Genomic DNA, 26,217 nt, shown 5'->3' on the forward strand with positions numbered 1-26,217 from the left:
AAGCCAAATTTAACACTTCTGAGTGCCTAAATTACTTTAATTGTAGTTATAATTCTTTTATTTGTTAATGAAATTTAAAACGATCCTTAGCGGAGTTCCAGAGGCACCTCAGATACCTCTGTTGAAACGCACTACGTCCCCAGCCTCGCACTACAGAGCACCCTTCTTCCCTAACAAGAAATTTTTGACACTTTTCTCCCTTCCTCCCTAGGTACCTCTCGGTGCCTAAGGTCGAGCTACTTTAAGGGTTAACTTGACTCAACCGTCCAGGAGAGAGTAAGTCCCGACCCCGAAGTCGTTGATTGGCAGGCCACGCTGGGAGGGGCGCTATGCGCGTTGCTGGGCTCTCCCGAGGGTCCGCCCTCTCCTCGCCTCAGGGGCGGCCTGAGTTTGTTTTGGCGTAAAGCGCGCGCTGTGATGATGTCACGACGCTGACGCCTGAGGATGGCGGCGGCGGCGACCCTGTCCGCTGTCCGGAGAGGGTCAACACAGCCGCCGAGACGCCGAAGACCCCGCCGCCCGTGCTAGGTGAGGCGGCACGGCGCAGGGCGACGGCCCGACGGGCGGGAGGGGCTGACGACCTGCGGCTACGGTCGCTTCCTGGCGCACTGGGCCTATCCCTGCCCAGGTCGTAGCCCTCGGCAGGAGCCCAGTGTGCAGGGGCCTACGGGACTGGGGAACAGGCCAGGCGATGGCTGCTTGGGATCCCCGGTGTACGAGGCTGGACTGGTCTTGAAACGTGCTGCTGTGCTGGGTGGCCCCGGTGTCTGGGGCTATGTGGGCCTGGTGGACGTGGTCAGCTGCTCTGCCTGCTGTTCAGCCAGCCGGCGTCGGTCACGGTGAACTAAGCAGGTTGTCCTCACGGCTGTTTCGTGTCCGGCACCTACTTCACACTCCGTCTTTTCGACTGAATGCTAGGAGCTGTCGAGGCAGCGCTAGTCGCTTCTGTGTTCAGCCTGGGAAAAAGCAGGCCTGAGCCTGACCGGGTTGCCTGCTCCGCAAGTCATCATCCTTCAGTTTATAACGGGAAGCCCAGCTCCCCACGCTCACTCCTCTCCACGAAGCTACTGAAGCGATAATTCCCATCTGAAAATTTGAATAAGTCCTTCACTACCTGAAACTGGATCCCTGGTGCCTACAGGATGAGGTCCTAGCTTCAATAGCAAGGCATTCAGGGTTCTTCCTAATCTGGTAGAGGCCTAACCCGGAAGTCAACACCTGGGCCCTTCTACGTTCTGAGCTCAGTGTTTAATTAAATTTTTTTTAAATGTTTTATTTATTTCTGAGAGAGAGAGACAGCGTGAGCAGGGGAGGGTCAGAGAGAGAGGGAGATACAGAATCCAAAGCAGGCTCCAGGCTCTGAGCTAGCTGTCAGCACAGAGCTCAACGCGGGGCTCAAACCCACGAACCGGGAGATGATGACCTGAGCCGAAGTCGGACACTTAACCGACTGAGCCACCCAGGCGCCCCCTGAGCTGTGTTATAATACTTTGATACTTTTCAATTTTTGTATTTTTAATACATTTTGAAAATTCTTCTTTACCCCACGCCCAACCACCAGAATGGAAAATTTACATCTGTCCTTGAAAATCTATCCTAGATGGCCTTTCCTTGGAAAAGCCTCCCATGTTTTACAAGTAACCATTGGCTCCTCCCTACTTTTATTCATGTGACTACTGTTGAATAGATCATGTGCTGTCCTGTGATGGTGGGTGTGGGTCTCCTGTCTGCATCTGAGTGTCTGGCTCTGTGCCTTGTCTAAAGTAAAAGCTGAATGGACTAGGGTAGGTTGTTGGTTTTAGAACCAGATTCAGCTATTTTATTGAGCCCCTGTTCAGGGCCACGATCTGAGATGAGCACAACAAATGTGTATCTCCTGTTTGCACATGCACATGGATGCATGTGGTAGGTGGTGCAGCCTTGTCAGCTTTGATGATCTACAATCTCTTGGGGTAATTTTTCAAGATACGAATTCAAGAGTCTCACTCTCTGATATTTTGATTCAGAATATCTGGAATCTGGTAGGAAACTGTATTTTGAAAAAAAAAACCCAACAACACTTCAGGTGACTTTGCTCTCTAGTTGAACATCTTTGTCATTGCACTAGGAAACTGTTGGGTTTTCTTTGTCCACTGGGAAGGGGTCACTGTGCCATATGGACTCCTGTTACAGTCTCTTTGCCTGTACTTTGGGGAGGCAGTATGATTTGCTTGAGTAGTTTGTAGTAGTTCTTGGTGTTTGTGAGATCTTTTTTTTTTTAATGTTTTATTTATTTCTAGGAGAGAGAAAGAGAGAGCATGAGCAGGGGAAGGTCAGAGAGAGAGGGAGTCACAGACTGAAACAGGCTCCAGGCTCTGAGCTGGCAGTCAGCACAGAGCCCTACGCGGGGCTCGAACCCACGAACTGCGAGATCATGACCTAAGCGAAAGTCGGACGCTTAACCGACTAAGCCACCCAGGCGCCCCTGGTGTTTGTGAGATCTTGAGGTCAGTGAAGTCACACTTTGCACATCCCAAAATAGCAGTAATCATGCCTACTGTGTGTGGTTGCGCAGAAGAGTGAGAGTGCATATAAGATGCTTAACACAGTGGGAACTCAAGAAATGGAAGCCATTGTTGTTACTAATGGCTGTTCTCCCAGAGTGTATCCCTTATCAAAAAGATCTCAGGAAGCCTGTTTGCTCTTCAAATTGAGCCTCATGTAGGAAGCTGCTTTATGTGATATCCTCAAGATAATTTCTGCTTATCAAGGAAAGCTCTGACAAAACTGTGCTTGTATTCAGGGCAGTTGCAGTTGGTCTTTCCCCTAGAAGAGATTTGGAATGCTGACTCATTAGAGGGTAGATTTGTTGCGTAATCACTTTCTCCCTGTTTAATTGCAATTCCTGAACTTCTTAAGTTGTATAAATGAGCTAGAGAAAGTGCAACTGTCAGGAAACCTGTTTGCCCCTGACACTAAGCTAGAGTTGCACCTCACTTGGGATGGAATACCCTGGAAGATCCTGTCTCTGGAATGTGAAATAGATACTGGGGATCTCTATCAGTCACAAGTTTATAGTTAAATGAGTGAGACTTTAGGGGCGCCTGGGTGGCTCAGTCGGTTGAGTGAACATCAGACTTTGGCTCAGGTCATGATCTCATGGTTTGTGGGTTCGAGGCCCACATCGGGCTCTGTGCTGACAGCCAGCTCAGAGCCTGGAGCCTGTTTCAGATTCTGTATCTCCCTCTCTCTCTGACCCTCCCCTGCTCACGCTGTCTCTCTCTTTCTCCTAGAAAAAAAAAAATGAGTGAGACTTTGGTTTGGCCTTCTGTTTTACTTTACAAGTGTTCACATGATATGTGGGCATTTTTAGCCTTTTCAGAGCTTCCCAACTGTATGATATGAATGGGCTGTAGGTGTGCCAAAGTGCTGACCCTTAAGCTTCCAGATAGCTGAGAACAGCTGTCCCACCTCAGTGCCAGGGTGCACAGAGAATTATTTGAGAAGTACAGCCCTGGAAGAATGGAAGCAATTCTGCTTGTTGAGAGCTAGAGATTTATTTGTTTGAAATCCCTTTCCTTCCAAGAATCTTACTCAGTGCATAGTTAGTGGATTTGTGTTGGCTAGGTCACCACTGAGCTAATTCTTGGGACAGCCTTCTATTGTCATGGTGTCTTATATGATGCTAAAGTAGAAAAATGTAGTTTTCATTTTGTGGAGGAAAATTATCTCAGAGAGCCCCCTTTCAGGCTGCCAGTCTTGAAGTGGCCTCACAGGGCATCATAAGAGGGACTCTTGATGTGGGATCATCTGTGCTGTAAGTTCCTTGAGAGCAGAGATTATGGCAGCCTTCTTTTTGTCCATCACAGCTTCTGGCAGAGCTCCTGGCCCACAGCAATGAGCTCAGTAAATATTTGTGGGTTTAACTTTGGGATTTTGAAAGGAGAATCCCAGGTACATTGCTGGAGTCTGTATATCTGATGATGGGATGGCCAGTGGGTGGGATGTCTGAGATGGAGCTGGGGTCATGATTAAATGAGGACACAGCAAACTTTTGAACTTTCTCCTCCTAGCCCTAAGGCAGGAGTCTCTGCCCACGAATTATTACCATGTAAAGCAGTGGTGCCTAGCTGGAGTCCTTGAGAAGTGGTGTCCTCAGTTACTATATTCTAAAAAATAAATCAATGCGCCTGGGTGGCTCAGTTGGTTAAGGGTCCAGGTCTTGCTCTCAGCTCTGGTCTTGATCTTAGGGTCGTGAGTTCAAGCCTTGTGTGGGCTGGGCATGGAGCCCACTTAAAACAAACAAAAAAAGAAGTCATAACAGTTTTTATTAGGAAATAATATTAAAAGTTAAAGCAAGGGTGTCTGGCTGGCCCAGTCTGTAGAGCAGGTGACTCTGGATGTTAGGGTCGTGAGTTCAAGACGACCTGTATATAATTTGGTGTATATTCCTCTGGCACTTTATTTATTTATTTATTTTTTAACTTTTATTTTTTATTTATTTATTTATTTATTTTGCTTTTTTTACAAATAGGTTATTGTCAAATTAGTTTCCACATAACACTCAGTGCTCATCCCCACAAGTGCCTCTGGCACTTTAAAAATTTCATGTAATAGTCTGTACATTTCTACAATATATATTTTTGTTAACATTAAAAATGTAATATGTAGTGATAATTTTAAAAAATAGCTGGGGCATCTGGCTGGCTTAGTCAGTAGAGCGTGTAACTCTTGATTTCAGGGTCATGAGTTCAAGACTCACATTGGGTATAGAGCTTACTTAAAAAAAAATAGCATCACAGAAATAATGTAAAATGAGAAGTGAAAGCCTGTCTGCCTCCCTCCCCTATTTCCTTCCTTCCTTCCTTCCTTCCGTTCCTTTCACATTTACACACCCTAGAGGCAATCACTGTCAAGTTTCTCCTTTACGTTTCTAGGATATTTTTTCTACATATATGTCTATATATTTTTTTAACCCCCTCATTGGATATATGCTTCAGATACTATTTTAAACTACTTACTACATCACGCATACGGATCCTGGCATGAAGCCATTCAATAAAAGTGACTGGTGTCTTTCTTTGTCAGTATATATGGATTTACCTAATTCATTTCAGCAGCTTCAGAGCATTCCATTGTATGAATGGGTCTTTAATTATTCTCTTACTGATGGATATTGGATCATTTCTATTTTTTCATTATTATGAAGAACTTTGCCATGAACTTCCTTGTACAAATATTCCTTTGCATACTCATGCAAGTGGTTTTATAGCATTATTTCTGAAAGTGGAATTGCTAGATGCAGTGTCAGTTTCCCAGTTTCAAAAAGCAGAATCACATAGCTCATCTCCTCCTAAGGTTGCAGAGGTCCTTCTTTGGGAGTTTTCATCTAAAGTGACCAGTGCTTTTGCCTGGTGTCTCTGCTTGCCCCACGATGGTTAGAAGTGTTGTTTAGTAGTTTCTTATTTCTGGGATTACTGGGAGATTACTGCCTACTTCATTTTGATAGCTAGTCTTTCAAAATATAATATAGAGCGTAGCCTTTTACAGGTGAAAGGTTGTGAAGCTTTTCTGTGGAGAACAATCTTAGGGGTTGTTACTGGAGAGGGCTGAGTGCCTATGGGCCCCTGCCTTGGACACAGCCACACACTTGGCTTCTATGGCCAGGAAATTGTTTCAGGATCCATTGTAGGCCCTGCCCCCTCTCTCCCATGGGGTCAGATTTGGCAGCTTGTGGACAAACTTGATTTGGGGTTCAATTAAAAATCTGTAAGACTCAAACAGACCTGAGAGCTCCAGTTTCCTTTGTCGTTGAGGACATCTACACAGGCACCAAAAGAGCACCAATGTGGGCTCTTCCTGCCACTTGAAAATTTCGGACGTTCTGGGATTGTTGCCTTGCAGCAAATAGAATCCCAAGAGCCAGTCCACCTTTCACTCATTGTTAGCAAACATACATCCCTGCTCTGAGCTCAGCACTTTGCTGAGTTCCAGAGAGTTCTAGAAATCCGAGAAGTGGCCTCTTCCTTCAAGGGGCTGACAACTCTAGTGTTCTCAGGCAGTCTAGAGTACAGCAGTGAACAACGGTGTGACCCAGACTGTACTTGGAATGGAGGTTTCATAATATAGATCCTTCAGTAAAGGTCCTGAGTAAAGGTTTGTTGATTCATTAGCAGAGTGTTATGAGGAAGGATCAAGGCCTTGACCTTGTGACCTCTGCTGAGCTCCAGGCACTTCCCAAGTCTCCCTTGTGATGGAGGGAGCCCTGGGTGGAGAGCCAGGAGATTTAGGTCCTTCCTTGGCAGTCACCATCTTAAGTGGCTGTGGACAAGTTTCTGGTTTTCTTGGCCTGTGATTTCTGTAGAGTATTAGGACACTAGTGCTGAATGTTCATGTCCACTACCACACTCTATCCAACATGCTGGCCCTCCTTGAGGAGTGCTTGGAAGGAGGCTGGGAATTGAGGGTGTGTAGGCCGACTCTAGAGAGTTCAGTTCTTTTTGTAAGATGTGTTAGGATTGGTGTCCCACAAGGTAAGAATGACTTGTGATAGCTGGTGAGGTGTGACCTCCTGAGTCTTGTCTCATACCCTGGTCACTGTGCTGGGGGCTACACAGGAGAGCTGGGGGCAGGCAAACACTCTGCCCTTATTCCCGGAAGTTTTGTCAGATGCCTTCCCTGTCCCTGTTTGCCTTTTCATCTGACCTCTGCAGAATGAGAATTGTACAGATGTGACTGGAGTGAGTGTGAGCAGCTGTGATCACCTGGAGGCTGTTGGCCGTTGCAATCCCCCCAAGCTAGCAGCCTCTGTTCTCTGCTCTTCATCTGTACTTGGGAGGGTGGAGTACCAGCATCAGCTTATCTTTGAAGAGTTTCTAATTGGAACAAATGTGGGAGAAACTATGTCCTAGGAAGGAAGAAGGAAGGTCAGAGAAGATAATCCTTGGCTCACTTACTGCTGATTTGAGATCCCTGTGTATTCTTGATTTGTTTAAAGTGAGAAGTCAGGCTTTTTCTTTTGTACACCTTACTTTTTCTCATCAGGACCAGATTAGATGTGCACAATTAAACAAAAATACCCAGTGCATGTACCTGGAAACATTTATTTATTTTGTGGATCTAGGATTCTGCCTCACCGAGGAGAAGACATCTGAGTGGCCGTGCTTTGTCACCTGTGCCATTTTGTCCTCTCTCTGAATGGTGGTAGACATTCCTTACCAGTGGTCTTGGGGCTCAGGGCACTGTATTGTGCCTCAGGAAACGTGGCCCAAGAACTATCCTTTTCCTGAGCTGCAGCTCTTTACTCCGTTGAGAGTCTTGTGTTTTCCTTGAAAGAATAGATGAATCTGCAGAATTCTGCCCACAGTCTAACCTTTAGCCTCTGTGAAAAAGAAGCTTGTTTCTAAATGCCTTTGTTTAAACATGATTTCCTAGGCTACTATGTGGGATCTCCTTGGCATTTGGGTGAGAACTGCAGCAAATGTGGATGATTGTTGTATTAATGGAGAAATTGTTCCCCCTCATGTGAGGAAAGATACACCTCATTCTACTGAGAGTCATATAAACATGCTGATTAAAATCTGAGCTCTCAGTCTGTGGTCTTCAGATTCTTCCTTTTTATCTGATGGATCAATTGATAATCGAGGTCTGGGGTGTGTTTCAGTGATGAGCTTGTTCCTTGAAAGAGTTAGCCACACTGGGCAGTATCACCACCTTAGAAGCAGGCCCTTGGCTCACTGGAATCTGGTGGCATCTATGGATTCTGTGTGATGCCCAAGTTGCCACAGCAAAACCTGCTTGCGCAGGTCTCCCTCCACTGCCTTTGATGGAATCATCGCTGGCTTCTTGGGGGTAGGGAGGAGGTAGGGGTAGATGTTGCCCCTAAGCTCATAGCACCACCCATGGTCAGTCATGGAATCTCTTATGCTGATTCTTTTCAAATGTCAGAATCTACTTCCAGTGACCCACAGTAAATGTCCTATGGATGTTCCACACGTGTACTGCAACACCCCCAAAACTGATCTTTTCCCATTGTTTCCCAAACCTGCCCCTCCTGGTATGCTGCTGACTCTTGCTCTGGAGCCCAAGCAAGGGACTACAGTGCTCCCCTCTCTCCTTCCTTTCACTCTTTATATCTAGCTTTCAGTCCTTATCAGTTCTCCTGCTGACACCTCTCCATTCCACCCTGCCATCTGGGCCACCACCCTCCTCTCTGGCCCTTTTAATCTACACTGACCCTCCTTCAGTTCAGCCTGACACTTCTTTCTAAACAGATTGATTGCCTCTCTTTCTTTGTAAACTCTTTGGTAGCTCCAGTCACCTCCCTGGAACGTCTTGGTTCCTTTCCCTAACTTGTGCTGCTCTCCACAACCTGGTTCCTGCTGCTTCGAGAACTTCAACCCTCCCTGCCCCCAGTCTTGTCTTCATACCACCAAACTGCCCGTTCCCAGGCACAGGGTATTACTCTGGGGCTCTAAATCTTTGAGTATGTTGTGCTCTCTGCCTGAAACACCATTCCCACGTTTTCTCACCTGACTCATCCTTACTTTAAATTCAGTGTGGGGGTCACGTCCTCCAGGAAGCTTTCCTTAACCCCTGTGTCACTCATGTCTACTGTTGTTTCTCAAGCCTAACACGCTATATTTAAATGGTCTGTTTTTATGCTTTTTTATTTATTTGCACTGTGACTTTAGTGGTCAGGTTTTGCTTTTGTGTCTGTGTGTGTGTGTTAAAATATAATCTACATTGGACCACATCTTACTCATTCCCAAATCCCTAGTACCTAGTAGATGTTTGTGAGGTATACAAAGATATATATGGGTGTCTGCCCCCAGTTCCTGGCACAGGGCTTCTGAAAACCTTGTAATTTCCTAAGTGATAAGAGCATAAGGAGCATCTGTTATTCTAATATTTAGTTTTTGACTCTAGTTCCTGATGCGGGTTCCTGAAACCCTTTCAATTTCTTGGGTGATAGGAGTGTGTTTTTTTTTTTTTTTTGTTCTAATGAGGTGACTTTTCAATTTTTTTTTTTAAATAACTTAAAATTGTTTTAATGTTTTATGGGGCGCCTGGGTGGCTTAGTCGGTTAAGCGTCTGACTTTCGCTTAGGTCATGATCTCGCGGTTCGTGGGTTCGAGCCCCGCGTCGGGCTCTGTGCTGACTGCCAGCTCAGAGCCTGGAGCCTGTTTCAGAGTCTGTGACTCCTTCGCTCTCTGACCCTCCCCTGCTCACACTGTCTCTCTCTCTCTCCTAGAAATAAATAAAACATTAAAAAAATTTTGTTTTAATGTTTTATTTGTTTTTGAGAGAGAGATAGAGACAGCTTGTAACCTAGGCTTGTAACCTAGGCTTGTTCAGTCTTAAGGGACTGAACCCTTAACCTGTGGGATCTGACGCTACCTTTGGATAGACACTGTCAGAATTGAGTTAAATTGTAGGACATCTGACTGGCGTTACAGAATTGCTTGGTGTGGGGACTCCACACATGTGATCAGAGGTGTCAAAGGTAAAGTATTCTTGGGGTGCCTGGGTAGCTCAGTCGGTTAAGTGTCCGACTTAGGCTCAGGTCATTATCTCACAGACCTTGGGTTCAAGCCCTGTGTCTGGCTCTGTGCTGACAGCTCAAAGTCTGGAGCTTGCTTTGGATTTTGTGTCTCCCTCCCTCTCTGCCCTTCCCCTGCTTGCTCTCTGTCTCTCTGTCTCTCTCTCTCAAAATAAAATATAAAGACATAAAATTTTTTTTTAAAAAGTGAAGTATTCTCAGGGCACCTGGGTGGCTCAGTTGGTTAAGCGTCCGACTTCCGCTCAGGTCATGAACTCTCAGATCATGAGTTTGAGCCCTGCGTCAGGCTCTGTGCTGACAGCTCAGAGCCTGGAGCCTGCTTTGGATTTTGTGTGTGTATCTCTCTCTCTGCCCCTCCCCTGCTCATGCTCTGTCTCTCTTTCTCTCTCAAAAATAAACATTAAACAAAATTTTTAAGAGGAAGTGAAGTATTGTCTGTGAAGGTAGAGGAGACACACAGAGTGAAGAAATACACTGTAGGGAAAACTGTTTATTTTCTTACATAGGAAGGGGGAAAAGCTGTATATTCCTTTACAGTATATAATAAATGTTTGATCTGATTTGATAATTTTACTCCTTATTCTGTATGACATCATCAATAGGAAATTCTCAGCCCTCTTCTTTCACCCATGGGGCCCCCAGATAGACTTAGAGGAGGATGGTCAGGGTAGAAGTGACTTCTGGAAAGCAGTACTTCAGCACTTTACCTTATCCAGGCCTTACCAGACACAGGGTGTTAATGGTTGGAACATCTCTGTCCAGAAAGCAAATAGAGAAGCTCTTGGATCCTCATCCCAAGGAAGCAGAGTATTCTGATCCACAGCCTGAGTCACATCTAGGTGAAAGTGTTAGTGTCCTTTCCAAGCTCATGGTCCCCTTTGTCTCTTGAATGAAGCCCAGCCTAGTTTGGTGGCTACCTGGTGGCAACGTGCTAAGGTTTGTGGTCCTACGTTCACAGGGTTTGACTTCAGCCAGCCTTGGGATTGTGTGGCTTTTCAGCCATCGGTGTGGTAAATTGGGGAAGCAGAAGGCCCTGGAACAGGGTGTTAAACTGCCATGTGAAGATGGTACATTAGCACAGTAATGGGAACCACCTAGAAAAGAATAAGGTTAGGGCAGAGAACCAGGGCAGTGATGGTAGTGGTGGCAGCGGTTGTAGGAAGGAATCAACCTCTGCAAGAGGCTAGAGGGCAGGAAAGATATCCCTGAGGGACACCTTGAAGAAGCAGCTTTCTGAGCCCTGATAGTGTTGGAGAACAGGCTTCAAACATCCCACACCTCCGTTTCAGAAAAGATGAGTCAGAGTAATAAGAGGAATGATTTTAACATTTAAAAAAACATAGAATTTCAGCTAGGATAAGGAGCCCAGATAGAGGGAGGAGGGTGGGGGCAGTGACCGCTGAGCCTGATGCATATTCCTGCCCCTCATATGGGGTTGGAAAGCAGCATGAGAATCAGATCCAGGGAGTTGTAAGTCAGGACCATGAAGCTCATACCCAGCCTTTCATCTGGACCCTCCACTGAGCACTCAGGGGCCAACGCCATCCTCCCTTTCAGGGAACCACATATTAGAATCAGGTCTTCAGGCTACATTTATTGAGGGGCAAGGGAGAATGGGTGAGGAGGGTGGCTGCTATCCTTTCAGAGCTATCCCTGGCTATGTTAACTTGCCCTTTCTTCTGTCTACATAGGTGTAGACGGGGCACTGCCTCCAGAGCAGGTCCTGCCAACCTCGCTGGAGAGGATGCCCCTGTGTCCGTGATGGGCTGTGGGACAAGCAAGGTCCTTCCTGAGCCGCCAAAGGATGTCCAACTGGATCTCGTCAAGAAGGTGGAGCCCTTCAGTGGCACCAAGAGTGATGTGTACAAGCACTTCATCACAGAGGTGGACAGTGTTGGTGCTCTCAAAGCTGGGTTCCCAGCAGCCAGTCAGTGTGCAAACCCCTGCCCTGGTGCCCCCACTGCCGGCCACACAGAGCCTCCCTCAGAACCACCACGTAGGGCCAGGGTGGCTAAGTACAGGGCTAAGTTTGACCCACGTGTGACAGCTAAATATGACATCAAAGCCCTGATTGGCCGAGGCAGTTTCAGCCGAGTGGTACGCGTGGAGCACCGTGCAACCCGGCAGCCATATGCCATCAAGATGATTGAGACCAAGTACCGGGAAGGGCGAGAGGTATGTGAGTCAGAGCTGCGTGTGCTGCGCCGGGTGCGTCATGCCAACATCATCCAGCTCGTGGAGGTGTTTGAGACGCAGGAGCGTGTGTACATGGTGATGGAGCTGGCAACTGGTGGAGAGCTCTTTGATCGCATCATCGCCAAGGGTTCTTTCACTGAACGTGATGCCACACGGGTACTGCAGATGGTGCTGGACGGTGTCCGATATCTGCATGCACTGGGCATCACACACCGAGACCTCAAGCCTGAGAATCTGCTTTACTACCACCCAGGCACTGACTCCAAGATCATCATCACTGATTTCGGCCTGGCCAGTGCCCGCAAGAAGGGGGATGACTGCCTGATGAAGACCACCTGTGGCACACCCGAGTACATTGCTCCCGAGGTCCTGGTCCGCAAGCCCTATACCAACTCAGTTGACATGTGGGCCCTGGGTGTCATTGCCTACATCCTGCTCAGTGGCACCATGCCCTTTGAGGATGACAACCGTACCAGGCTGTACCGGCAAATCCTCAGGGGCAAGTACAGTTACTCGGGGGAGGTGAGTCTGCCCTGTCCCAGGGATGTTGGGAGGCCCCTGGGTGGGGGGATATCTTGCAACTCTTGATCAGAAGGATGTGCTTGGAGGGCCATGTTCATGGGGCCAGGCAGGTAGAGAATAGTAGGGTATCTCCGTTTGAGTTTCCCCAAAAGTGAGCCCTGAGACTTGGGAGCAGATAATTTAATTGGGATATGATTCCAGTAAGCACAGGTGAAGGGTGGAGAAGATAAGGCAGAAAGGGAGGAAGCCAGTAAAAGGCATATGAAGGAGTAGACTGCCTCTGGGGGGCCACTGGAACTCCTACTGGGGACCTTTAGGTTAATCACATGGAACATGCCTCAGAATTGTACCACTGAGGGATAAGAAGGCAGGTGGGTTTTAATCCACTGACTCCTATATGAGTCGAGAATTTATTAGGGGTGGGACATTAAATCCCTGGCACTTCCGGGCTGTCCTGAATGCCAGCTACTGCTGGAGAAAATCCTCAGGCAAAGAAGCAGGGAGATGCAGGCACTGACACTGGGAGCTATCCACATGCACAGGAGCACCGCAGCCGCCGGTGAGCTCAGAGGTGGGCTGGAGCATGTGGGGCAGGGCAGCCGCAACGTCTGCTCCGCGGGGACCTGGACAAGCTAACTTGACCACGCCTTGTCTAAAGGAGCTGCTGCTGCTCATCTCTGCCCAGTTTTGCCACACAGCCCAGAGGATTCTGTGAACCCAGACGTTCTAGTTTTTTAAAGAGAAGCCGGAAAATTTGATCTTAAAATGTTGGAATTCCATTCACATATTTAAGTAGTATCTTGTGGTGCCAACAAATACTAACCTGCAGGCCAGATTCAACCAGCAGTTTGTGTCTTTGGATCCACGGATTGCCCTGATACCTGAAAAAGTCTTTTAGACTTCAGTACTGGTGGGAGCTGAAGGAAGTTGCACAAAAAGAAAAGAGTTGGTTGGTCCTTAGGCAGGAGGCTGACTGGGTAGGAGAGGAGGCTGACCATAGGCACCAGCAGGTACTACAAGCATAATGGTGGGTTCGGGAAGGTTGTGAATAAAAAAATATGTGATGGTCTAAATGGGAGGTGAAGTAAGCTTTGCAGGACAACAGGATTCTGCCAAGGCAGTGAGGGACCCTCCCTGAGTGCCCCTGCAGAGTGCTTCCCACAGTGTTTGCCTCAGGCTTGGGCCTGCTGACTGCCGTCCATGCCTCCTGAACAGCCCACATGGAGGGGCAGGAGCTCTGGGATCAACTTCCTTCTAAAACCCAGCTTTCCTTCCAGGGACTTTGGACTGGGCCCTCTCTGGCCCCAGTCAACTGGCCGAGAGCAGCATTTCCTATAGAAGTCACCCCAAAGCCTCTTGTCACTTTGTCTTTAGTGCTTGATGTCTGTGCTCTATCAGATTTCCTGTCAGCTTCCAGACATGGTCGTGGGGTCAGTCAAGGACTTCTGTGAGGATGGGGGCTGGCATTCCCTAGGGGATTTCCAGGTCACGTGTCAAAGTTGTGTGAGGAAGGGAGGAAAACCTTCATCTTTAAAATATACATATATTGGGGCGCCTGGGTGGCTTAGTCGGTTAAGTGTCCGACTTTCGCTTAGGTCATGATCTCGCGGTTCGTGGGTTCGAGCCCCGCATCGGGCTCTGTGCTGACAGCCAGCTCAGAGCCTGGAGCCTATTTCAGAGTCTGTGTCTCCCTCTCTCTCTGACCCTCCCCTGCTCACGCTGTCTCTCTCTCTCCTAGAAATAAATAAAAATACTAAAAAAAATAAATAAATAAAATAAAATAAAATATACATATATTTTTAGGGGCGTCTGAGTGGCTCAGTAGGGTAAGGGTCCGACTTCGGCTCAGATAATGATTTCATGGTTCGTGGGTTCAAGCCCCGCATCGGGCTCTGCTGACAGCCAGCTCAGAGCCTGGAGCCTGTTTCAGATTCTGTGTCTCCCTCTCTCTCTGACCCTCCCCTGCTCATGCTGTCTCTCTCTCAGAAATAAATAAAAACTTTAAAAATATATGTATATTTTTATATATATTTTTGAGAGAGAGACAGAGTGAGCGGGGGAGGGGCAGAAAGAAGGAGAGAGAATCCTAAGCAGATGCTGCATTGTCAGTGCAAAGCGCAATGTGGGGCTCGAACTCAGGCCATGACCCTGCCCCACTCTCTGCCCCATTTTCTACACACCATAGGCCCAAGATGTTTGCTCTATTCACTCTGCATGCTAAGCTCTTGCTCAGGCTTTTCCCTCTCTTCCCATTGTTGGCCGTAGAAATTTGACCAGCTCTGAAAGGTTCAATTCAAAAATTAAGAATAAACATTAAGAATAGTGCCGTGTCGTGCCCACTGAGTACCGGACACAGTGCTAGGGGTTCTGTATCCAACATGTTTAATCACAATAGCACTGCCAGGTGGATGTAATCCCCTGTTTTACAGATGAGGAAATTGAAGCTAGTGAGGCTAAGTAACTTATCCGTAGTCTCACAGCTAGAGGGTGGCAGGCCTGGGATTTGAACCCAGGCCATCTTGGTGTCAGAGTTCTTGGCCTTTCCATCCCCACAGTCTCTGTTTCCTGAAATACATGCCTCAGCATGTTGCTGGAGTCTTTGTTTCAGCACTTTCTTGGGCTATTGTCTGTCGACATCTCTCCTCTCAGGCCTGTAAGGTCCTTGAAGACAGCATGTGTATCAGTACACATGTTCCTAGTATCAGTACACATGTTCCCAGTACTTTCTCCTGGCTTCTCCTGAGGGAAACACCGGTGGTTGGTGATTCCCTGGGAAAGGACCCAAAAGTGGCTGGCAGACAGATAGGGCAGCCCCCTCTTCTGGGGGCTGGACTCCAGGAAGAAGTGAAGAGCCTGCTGGACCTGTGTCTAGTAGTCTATGACCAGACCTGCTTAGAAGCAGCTGTGGGAGTCTTGGAAGAGGAGGGAATGCTGGGAAGGAGCCGGCTGTGACAGATAGTTTTGAGAAGAGAAATCTGCATTTTCTTTGGGAACCAGAGGTGCCAGAGTGGAGAGGGCTAAGCCAGGGTCATATTGGAAATGATGGGAGACACATGTTGGCCAGATGTGGGAAGGCCTGTGTTGAGTGTGAGAGCAGGCTAAAGACAAAAGAGCCACCGAGAAAGAGGGAGCTTCTTGTCGTGAGAGATTCCAGAAGGGCTGGAGCAGTTATTTCTAAAGGAGTGACACAAAAAGTGAATCATCATCTGTCAGGCCCATACTAGAGGACTGTTACGGTCCACTGACTTGGAGATTCTGTGATTGACTTGACACAAAATGTGATGTTGCCAGCCTAATGTTATTGCTTTTGTCAAGAGTTCTATTCCTAGAGTAAGGACAGATGGAGAGGCTCTTATGGGACTGATGGCAAAATGGTACCATCCGCAGCTTTGCTGTCTGCCTCATTTGGCAGCCTTTAATTGTCGCCCTGTACTTGGGCAGTTTCTGAGCTGTAGGCAAGTCCAAGTGACTGTCCCATGAACAGGGGGCCTGCGGTAAAGGTTCTCAAAGAGTGCCTTGTTCAGAGAGTAAGTGCTGCCAGGCAAGGGACAGAATCTTGGTGGGAAAGGAAGGCCACTTGCAGGCCCAGCATGCCACTCCCTGGGGGATTTTGTCGGAGGGAAGTGGCTTTTCAGGGATGGTCTCTGGGCAGCAGTCTGACTACCCATCCACATAGTACCATGGGGCAGGCGCTCAGGTGCGTGAATTGGACCATCTTGTAGTTCTCATAGCCCTGCAATAGGATGAGTGGTCAGAGCCAGAGTTCATATTCACTTTCCTGCTTCTTTAAATGACTCTAACACTTGTCATTCAGCCCTGGGATATTGAAGATAAAAGGAGGTATGGAGGACATGCCATGTCCTGTTGCTCTGTAGGTGAAGGGGGTCGGTGCCTGTGAGAGGGCTGATTGTGCAGCCTGGTTCATATGCAGTGATAGGGAGCAGCCAGCTGCGTAGGGATGGGGCCTTGGCCCAGAACCATGGGGAGTATCTCCCCAGGGGTGTGGAAGAGCTGGAGACTGGATGTTGTGTGCAGGCAGCAGATGAGATGCAAGGAGGCAGATGGCATGTTTCCAGGCTCATGCTTGGATTCTGCTGGCTGCCTTTAACTGCCTCACGTTCCCACCTCCAGTGTGGATGGGGGCTGTGATGGGCCGTCAGTTCATCACTCTTCTTTTGCTGCCTCCTGCTCCCAGAGTAAGGGGATGGCTTTTCCATGCCTGTCTCAATAGCTGACAGCATAAGGGAACACACATTGATTTAGAATTCTTTGCTGTGAGGTATCTCTAAGCCCTTCCTCCTTGCTTCTCTGCTGGTGGCTGTTGGGTGCCAAGAGCTGGGTGATGGTGCTGGCTCGGTGTCAGGATCCCATGATGCCCCCATACCTGTACAGGAGAGATCCCTCTGGAAGGGCTGTCCCTACTTCACCACATCTCCTGGTCCACAGTAAGTATTCAACAGAGAATTCGTCCTCCTTTACTGTAAGAGCAGACGCTGGCAGTCCAGATCCCTGACAGGTCCCTGGAAGGTGGTCTGATTTGGCTCACTAGGTGAGGGACTGGACCCTCACTGGTCACTGTGCTTGGAGACCTCTTGCAGGAAGGCAGGGGTAGCTTCCTCCTGGTGGGGGCAGGAGACAGGCTTGGAGTGGAGAGGGGCAGCATCCCCTCCTGCGCCACCCCGGGTCCACCACTAAGCTCCCTGGAACTCTGTCCTCTAGGCTTCCCTCTGCCACTGCTGCCCTGGTTACACAGTCACCAGAGAGCAGTTCTCTCCTGTGTGGCAGAAACAGACGCCCATCTCCCACATTACTGCATTCAGCCATTCCTACCTCCTGACCACCTCCAGCTTCTTGTTAACCTAGGGTCAGATCCTCCTGTCATCACTCGTTTTCCACCCCCGGCCCCGCCGAGGCCTCTCCAACAAAGGGGTATATCGTGGGTTGTGTTTGGAGCAGTGCCTGGTGTGCCATCCATCCCCTCCCTCCTGCTCTTCTCATTGTCTGTCTCCACCTGGATAGCTCTGCCCGCTCACAGGCCCTGTCGCTTCTAGGCTCTTGAGTTCCTGTGGGAGCTGCCACGGCTGTTGTCTCTCCCACGATCTGACCTCTTTAAATCCGCTGACGGCCTCCCACACTCATCCCCTCCTGCCCCCACTAAGTGAGGAGCATACTTGCAGGTGGATGGGATGGCTAAATATGACCTGGTCCAACCACTCCCACCGGCCATGCCTCTCCACACTCCTTCCTTGGTCAGTTTTCCCATCTCACAAGGTCACTTTTCTCATGCATGCCTGCCTGGCCTCAGTTCACCTGCCTCCCAGAGCAAGCGTGGTGCCCAGATCTGAGCTTTGCTCCAGTATGTCCTCTCCAGCTTGGAACAGAAGTCTCCTTCATCTCTTCACTCATCCTGCCATCCTATGTTGTCCAAGTCCTGTGTACCCAGGGTTCAAGGACACAGGTCTCAGTGTGGGTGATGTGCTAATAGCCACCAGGGCTGCAAACTGTCTCAGATATTAGAATGGGAGGAAGTTGTTGTGTTTGTATGTTTGTGTTTTATTTTTTTTAGGAGCCCCATAAGGGTCTCGAACTCACAGGACTTTGAGATTGAGACTTGAGTTGAGATCGAGTCAGACACTTACCGACTGAGCCACCCAGGCACTCCATGTTTTTTATTTTTTTAATGTTTATTATATTAGGGAGAGTGTGTGAGCAGGGGAGGGGCAGAGAATGAGAGGGAGACACAGAATCTGAAACAGGCTCCAGGCTGCCAGCGCAGGGCCCAACGTGGGACTCGATCATGGACTGTGAGATAATAACCTGAGCTGAAACCAAGAGTCAGGATCCTTAACTGACTGAGCCACCCAGGCACCCCCAGGATTTCATTTGTTACTTATCTCAAGTTTCAAAACACAGCTTTACTAACCTTTAAGTTGTCACGCCTTTTCTTGTTTAATTTTATCTTCATTCTCTATGTCTTTCTAAAATTCTATTATCTTCCTTCTTTTTCTCCCCTCAGGCTCTCTCCCCTAAGGTCCTCTTTCCTGATGCTCAGCCCCCACCTATCCCCTGCCAGGTCCCAGGGTGGTGGATTCTGTTTGGTCTGGAAGCCCAGGCACCAAGATGGTGAGTGTCTTGATCAGAGGAAGGGGTTGCTGGCTCCCCTGCCACACTGTGTCTAGCTCTGCTGAATTTTTCAAAATACTTTGCCTTGTGGGCAACATCAGAGTGTGCTGTTCTTGTCGTACTAATAGTTCTGCTCTCCTGAGTAAACCCAAAGCTCCACTTCCCAGAAACGTGCTCTTTTCTCTGCTCTTGTTCAGGCCCACGTAAGTACAGGAAAGAGGCCTTTGGGGGTGGGAATACTGGGTCTGAAAATATATCCTGAGACAAAGCTGAGGGAAGATTGAGTCATGGGAGCAAAGCCCAGGCTTTTTTCCACCCTTCCTTCCCCTAGCAGCTCCAGCAGCTCTTTGGTGAGGCTACCTCCTCTGCCAGGGAACCTTCCTGAGCCACCATGGCCTAGTAAAGAACCTATAGAGGTCAAGAGGTCAAGGCCACTTAAATGTTAGATGCTATGCTTCTGTTTCTTATGTGCAGCCAAGTGAGGAAGAAAGCTGGGAAACCGTCTTCTTAGAATCCAGGACTTTAGCAACTGGCAAACACTTAAAAATCCATTGCATTTGATCCTTCATATATTTTTTAAATTTATTTATTTATTTATTTATTTTTATTTTTATTAAAACATTTTTTTAAAAATATTTTTTATTTATTTCTAGGAGAGAGAGAGAGACAGCGTGAGCAGGGGAGGGCCAGAGAGAGAGGGAGATACAGACCCCGAAACTGGCTCCAGGCTCTGAGCTGGCAGTCTGCACAGAGCCCGACGCGGGGCTCGAACCCACGAACCGCGAGGTCATGACCTAAGCGAAAGTTGGACGCTTAACCGACTAAGCCACCCAGGCGCCCCTATTAAAACATTTTTTTAATGTTTGTTTATTTTTGAGAGACAGAGAGAGTATGGGAGCAGGGGAGGTGCAGAGAGAGAAGGAGACATAGAATCTGAAGCAGGCTCCGTGCTCTCAGCTATCAGCACAAAGGCTGATGGCAGGGCTCGAACTTACGAACTATGAGATCATGACCTGGCTAACCGACTGAGCCACCCAGGTGCCCCTAAGTTTATTTATTTTGAGGGAGAGAGAGAGAGAGAGAGAGAGAGCGAGCGAGAGGGCACAAGTGGGGGAGGAGCAGAGAGGTGAGGGGAGGGAGAGAGAGAGAGAGAGAGAGAGAGAGAGAGAGAGAGAATCCCAAGCAGGCTCCGTGCTGCCAGTGCAGAGCCTGACATGGGGCTCAAACTCACAAATTATGAGATTCTGACCTGAGCTGAAGCCAAGAGTCAGATGCTTAACCAACTGAGCCACCCAGGTGCCCCCTGCTCCTTCATATTAAAAATGAGGAGGCTTGTTTTCTCTAAGGTTGCACAGAGAAAGTAGACTTAGAATGGCATCTCTGGGCTTTCAACCTGGTGTTTTAATTCATCACCCAGATGCCATCCAGAAGCCAGGCCTTTCTTTCCCCTCACTTGAGAGTGGTCAGGCCTCCCTGCCAGAGGGAGTCTAGGGCAAGCCCTGGGAGCTGGGTTTGCTGCTGGAAGGAAGTAGCTTTCTCTTTTCTCAGCAGTCTAGGCCAGAGAGCTGGCTTCATCCTTTGTTCCTTTAGCCCTTTGGCTTAAGGTAAAATCACTGGTAGTGACCTGGGCAGTGTTCTTCCCAGGCCCTGGGACATTAAAGCTAGAGCAAGTAAAAGGGGCTGGGGAGGAGGAAAGTTCACCTTCAGCTGGACTGGAAAGCCCTTTCTGATTGCATGCTTCCCTTTAAAGGGAATGTTGGATTCTGCTGCTGAGGAGTGACTGGTCCCCCAGAAGCAGGGGATAAGGAAGGTGACATTGGTAAGGAAGTGCTCATGGGAGAGTTCCATCTATCCCTTTTTAGCTTCTCTGCTGTTATAATGTCAAGAGTAGATAACCTAGGGGCGCCTGGCTGACTCAGGAGAGCACATGACTCTTGATCTTGGGGTCATGAGTTTAAGCTCCAGGTTGGGTCCAGAGCTTACTTTAAAAAAAAAAAAAAGGTAGACACCCTACCCTAACTGCATGGGGATGAGGACTCTGGGGGCCCCAGATGAGGGAAAAGGACAACCAGCTTGATGGTCAGAAACAGGGTGGAGGTGATGTCCCCCCTCCTCCAGTCTCTCCTTATCCTTTCGGGACAGCACCCAGCCCTTCACCCACACAGCTCATAAGAGGTTCGTGGAAAGGACAGTGTAGGCTCTCACCCTGGGTATTGAAGCTGCCCTCTGCTTCCACAGCAGAGGGAGACCTTAGTCTAGAGGCAGGCACACTGACATTTAACATTCCCTTCCGTGCCCCATACTCCAGCAGGTCAGTCCAGAAAACGGTGGAAGCCTCTGGGAGACTGGCCAGGTAGTACATGGGGCCTGTCCCTTCTGTCAGCCACCTGTGCCTCACATGTGTCCCTGACCTGACTCCAGGTTTACTGAGGTGAGAGTTCTGTTTACCCAGAGCCAGCAGTTAGAGCTATGATAACTGAAAGGCCTGACTATTTATCATTATTCTTTTTCTCATGCTTACAGTGCTACTACCCAGCCAGTTAGGTCATAGTCTGTCAGTGCAGGGTTGCTCTGTGAGTATTGAAAGCTTTCTTAGGAGGTACTCAGTTGGACTTGGCCAGAAGCATGGCCTTGGGTGAGTGTGGAAAGCCTTGCTTTTCCTTGCTGAGTGCTGTTGGAGGCCTCGGCAGCACTCCCAGGGCCCCACTGCTCTGAAGGGCAGCCTGAGTCCCTGTCTCACTGTCAGTGGGCTGGGTTGAGGACCAGTATTTTCCTGCTTTTGGCCTCCTGACTTCCCACTACAAGTTCCTCAGGGTGCGAGGGTTAGGCCGAGTGCCACTGGCACAGATTGGGTCAGGATGGCTTAAGTCACATTGACTTGGGAGACCCACCTGGTCCAGCTGCTTACAGCTCCTGAAATATGGGGCGAGATAGGGCCTGCTGGGGAGGGCTGGGTTGGCCCTTAGACGAATGAGTTCATCGGCATTCTGCACACGGCTGCGTGTACACAGTAATTGGGGAGGCAAGCGTCTGGGGGAGCAGAAGGCGCAGATCAATCTGGCTCGCTTTTGTCACTAACAGGCTGGCTGCTCGGCGAGCAGCAGGGATTGATGCCTGGTGTGAGCGTGTGTCATTCTGGAGATGAAAATGCTTAAGCCCACAGGATGGGTCCGGTGAGAGGCCCGTCTCAGTGAACTTGCGTGGAACTGCAGGGGGCCTTGGTCTGGCTGGGTATGGATGTTGGGGGTGTCTCTGACCCATCCGTGTTTAGGTTCCTGGCTTGTGAGTCCAGCTTCACCACTGTTTATTTTGTCATCAGAGGAGTTGTCCCTCTTCTCTCTTGGTTGGCCCAAGGGGGCACAAGCAGAATCCATGTCCCAGCTCTGTTTGGCTAGCCTGGGCTGCCAGCTCTGTCTTTGGGCTGTCCCACCAGTAGGCCCAGCTTAGCCACAGTGTGTTTCCCAGTGATTTCTCTTTTTCTTGGAGACCCGAAAGGCTGGTAGGACAGCACAAGTATTCCCATGACCCAACCTGTTCAGCTTCTAGGTTTTGCTCTGTCCGCCAGGTGCCCCATTATGCCTTTCTTTCCATCACTTAAGTGAGTGACGGGGGCTGCAGCGAGTGTCTGTGGTTTAGATTGACTGGCCCCTCAGAGTGGCTTCTTATGTGCAGATGACAGCAGCAAGCCATGGGGCTTTCTTGAACCATGAGCAACTAGGCAACTGTGTAGTCCAGTCACCCTGCACGTCAGCCTCTGTAGCAGAGTCCTGAGCTGTGCAGGCCTGCAGGGAAACTTGGACCAGACTGTGTGTGTGGGAGGGCTGTCACTCTGCACCCTCTCGCTGCTCTCAGCAAGGTATTTATGGGCTTCCCTGCCTGCGTATCCTGAGGCCCTGATTGCCTTCCTCCTGAGGTATGTTGTCTCCCCAGGAACTGCTCGGAGCTAGCACACTGGTGAGGAGGACCCTGTTAAGTGGCTGTTTGGTAACGTGGTCTGTCATTTTCCACCAGTTCAGTTTAGTAAAGTTGAGATTTGCCTTCCAAAAATCAGGTTAGGGTAGCAACTGCAAGTAGCCCCCACCCCTTCTTCAGGACTTCAGAAGAGTATTCTCTTTGGTTCTCCCCCTCTACCCCCTGTTTGTAAGTGGGGAAGGGTGTGGGGGAAGAATTGGAAGTCAAGGAAGCTGACTGGGAGTAGCAATAGTCAGTGTGTAAATGTATTTGCTAAATGGGCATACAGTTGCCCTGAATGTGGGCTCTTAAATTTTCCTGAACCCCCTAGAGAATGAATTCAGGAGTTCCCCAGGACAAAGGGCACTATAGAGTGGAAGAGGCAGACCTCATTTGGCAGGAAGGAGGGTGATGGTGCCCCTGACATCCTGGCCAAACCTGTCGCAGTCTCAGCAAAGGTCCTAGTTGCTTTCTCTGTGGGATTATCAGAGCCCATACCACAGTGCTTCCAGAAGATACAGTGACTCAGAACAGTTCTGTGTCGTCCCTCCTCCAGCAGAGGGGCTCGAGGGCCTCTGTATGCCTAGCACCAGGCACTGGAACTCATCCAGCTTAGCATCGTCTAATGGAAATGAACAATGAACTTGAAATCACTAGAATAATTGCTTAGCTCAGGGGGCTAAGAGGAAGTCTGAGTAAGTGTCCTTTACCCTGAGAACCTAAGAATTCAGCCAGGTAAAGACAATCTGTACAGGATGAGGCCCTGAGACAGACAGCTGCTTGGTGTGTAGCTGAGATGAGGCAGCCATGGGTGCATGTAGCAGAGCAGGCTTTGTGCAGTTTCTCTGAGGACAGAATGTACTAAAATGAGGCTAGTGCAGAACACTGCCAGGCAGCCTCTGTGTGGTCTAAAGAGGCCATGAAGACTGGAAAGAAGGGCTCTGCTCCCACCTCTCCCCCAAGAGCTTCCTGCCCTCTCAGCAGATAGATGAAGAAATCTAGTTACCTTGAATTGTTTCTTTTTCTCTCCATGTCTGAGATATGGAGGCTGATGTGGGGAATGCAGTGGTTGCCCACCATCACTTTGTAGTTGGACAGAGGTGGGTCTCCTCTTTAAAGACTAGGAAGTTCCCTGCTAAATGGCCTGATACGGACATCCAGAGTTTGAAGCTTAAGTCTGGCTTAGCATATAGTATAAGGTTTCGGTCATTCTCTTTAAATCTCCCCTAGTTATAGTGATTTTGGGGGTACCTGGGGGCTCTTGACAGGGACCACCTTCCTGAGCCAGGCTTTGAGTCCAGCTATCTTAGAAGTTTGCTGCTTGGGGAGTGGGAGGAACAGGTCTTTCTCCTACTTATCAGATGGACTCCTTACTCAGAGAACAGCCTCTGCTTAGGCTGGGCCAGTGTTGGGTGGAAGGGGGAGGCCCACACAGAATGCTGTCCTTGGGAGGAGCTGAGCAGTGCCTCTCTCCAGGGGGAGAGTGCTGGAATGCTGGACAGTGCTAAGTGCTGTGGTGATGGCACCATCAGGATGGGGAGAGCGGTGTTGAGTGTTCCCGCTTTAATGCTTGTCCTTGGCCTCTAGCCCTGGCCCAGTGTGTCCAACCTGGCCAAAGACTTCATTGACCGCCTGCTGACAGTGGATCCCGGCGCCCGTATGACTGCACTGCAGGCCTTGAGGCACCCATGGGTGGTGAGCATGGCAGCCTCTTCATCCATGAAGAATCTGCACCGCTCCATCTCCCAGAACCTCCTCAAACGTGCTTCCTCACGCTGCCAGAGCACCAAGTCAGCCCAGTCCACGCGTTCCAGCCGCTCTACACGCTCCAACAAGTCGCGCCGTGTGCGGGAGCGGGAACTGCGGGAGCTCAACCTGCGATACCAGCAGCAGTACAATGGCTGAGCTGTCAGCTGCAGCGCAGACATGCCATAGTCCCAGCTTGGCCGTGCATCACTGTGCCATCTGGCCCTGATGCCCTCTCTGGAGATAGGTCTGTATGGCCGGCAGCAGGTGAATGGCCCCAGCCCCTTCCCTGTGCCTTCAGCAGCCTCCATCCTTATCCTGGGCCTGAGCCTGGTGTAATCGAGTGGAGGGAGCCTGGGGAGCTGTGAGCCCTCTGAACTGGGAGCCTGGCCTGGCACCAGTGCTCCTTTTGGTGGGCAACTGCTCTGCTAAAAGTTGGGGAAAGGGCAGGACCTGGCCTTCAGGCTCCCTCACCCCTTGGCTCTTCCCCAAGACCAAAGAGGCAAGCTGTGCCAGGTAGAGGGTGTCCTGTTGTCCTAGGACTCTTTGGGACAGTTACTTCTGAAACCCTCTTTCCTCCACTGAACCTTCATCTCTGGTCCCCTGCATTCCATTGCATCCTGATGTGTACCACAGTGAGAGGGCCCAGGAAGGCCCAAAGCTAGTGTCTTGGGTGGAATCTCAGCTAAGTATAAACAGTCTCCCACCTCCCACCCAAGATCTGTCTTCTTTCGTGGTACCCCCAGGGGCCCCTCCTGGCTCCAGAACTGGCTAGAACCTCTGGTGGTAGGGCCATGACATTGCTCTTGGCCCTTCTGGACTATGTGGCCATGTTGGTAGCAGGCTTGCTACAGGCTCCAACCTCTCTCTGACAGTGGGAGAGCTCCTACCCACCAGCCCACTGCTCTCAGAGCCTTCTTTGCAGAGCCCACTATCACTTTTTTTCCCCTTTGGATGCCCATTCTATTCCCTAGGTGCCTCCTTCCCAACTGTGGGGGATTAAAGGGAGCCCCACTGCTGCTACCTGGGGAATGGGGGCACCTGGGCCAAGGCAGAGGCCAGGGCCTTACCAGGGAGAGTCCCGTCAAGATTCCAGGGTCAACCCTGGTTCTACCCTTGGTACTGCCCAATGTCCCTTCCCTTCAGGCTCTGCAGTGGCATAAAGGCGCCATCTAGTGTCTGGCATGAGTATGGGCAGCCTAAGAGTGACCACTATGCTCACCCTTCATCTTCTAGAAGAAGTGGGAAGGAAGGAGCTGCTGTATTGAGGAAAGGTCCCAGGCTGCTCAACCCTCCCCTTCTGCTGAGCTTTTGCGCAGCTCCAGTTGGAACTTAGCCATACTGTGTGACCTGCCTCTGAACCCTGAGTGCCTGGGGCCCTGGCCTTCTCACAGCTGGCCTTGCCTGGTCCAGCCTGTCCCTGCTAACTTTCACAGCATTACCTGTCCAGCCTGGACCCTGCCAAATCTTAGGCTGGAGGGATCTTCTATAGGAGGTGAGTGGAATTGGGTGGCTGTTTTCCCAGAGGTTTGAGCCAGACCATCCCCATGTTAGTCAAGGTGCCTTCCTACCACCACAAACAAGCCTGGAACCCAAATCCCCTTCTTCCTCAGCTGCTTTCACTGGCAGGGAAGGAGCTGTGGCCCAGCTTCAGCTGCAGCTAGACTGCAGGGCCTCTGCCAGCAGGGAGAGACGGGCTCTCACTCAGTTTTTCCCAGTGGGTAGCCTTGGGCCAGGCCCTCCTCTTACTGCATGTGCCACCTCTAGTGGGAAACAAGGCCAAAGAAAACACTCTGGGCCAAGCCAACTGCCTTAAACATCCCCTCCTTCTATCCTCAGTGTTCCTGGCACAAGGCAGCAGAGAGCCCAAACCCTGTGGCCTCAGAACTCCCTCTACTTCCCCAAGTGCCTCTGGGGGCCTGAAGCCCTGGGGATTTATTTCCTCTCTTGTCCAAAATAGGCCTGGCCCTAAGGATAGGACAGAGGGAGGTTGGAGACTTGGGCCTTTATGCCATGGACTGTGGATGGAGAATGTGCAGTTATTTATTTTGTGTACTCAGTTTGTAAATGTATCCTCTGTACTCAATAAACAGGCTGCCCTCCCCAGGGAAGGCTGGCCATCCATGCTGACAGCCCAG

General features: G+C 49.6%; 1 protein-coding gene across 3 annotated transcripts; it reads left to right on the forward strand.

The window, feature by feature from the left end:
* The first annotated feature begins 437 nt into the window (after window positions 1–437).
* PSKH1 (protein serine kinase H1) lies at window positions 438–26,211 on the forward strand. Of its 3 annotated transcripts, XR_005526755.1 has the most exons (5): window positions 438–528; window positions 11,233–12,259; window positions 18,276–18,382; window positions 20,691–20,813; window positions 23,921–24,002. XR_005526755.1 is itself a non-coding variant. In XM_039223400.1 (4 exons), the coding sequence occupies exons 2-4, from the start codon at window positions 11,303–11,305 to the stop codon at window positions 23,970–23,972; spliced, it is 1,116 nt and encodes a 371-aa protein (XP_039079331.1). In that variant the 5' UTR covers window positions 438–528; window positions 11,233–11,302; the 3' UTR covers window positions 23,973–24,068. The 3 variants fall into 3 exon arrangements, 2 of the variants coding, with proteins under 2 accessions (XP_039079331.1, XP_039079321.1); XM_039223400.1 differs by lacking the exon at window positions 20,691–20,813 and having other exon boundaries at window positions 23,921–24,068; XM_039223390.1 differs by lacking the exons at window positions 18,276–18,382; window positions 20,691–20,813 and having other exon boundaries at window positions 23,921–26,211.
* The last annotated feature ends 6 nt before the right edge of the window (window positions 26,212–26,217 follow it).

This window comes from Hyaena hyaena, unplaced genomic scaffold (genome assembly GCF_003009895.1).
Source record: "Hyaena hyaena isolate Hyena2069 unplaced genomic scaffold, ASM300989v1 scaffold_18, whole genome shotgun sequence".
Taxonomy (NCBI): domain Eukaryota; kingdom Metazoa; phylum Chordata; class Mammalia; order Carnivora; family Hyaenidae; genus Hyaena; species Hyaena hyaena.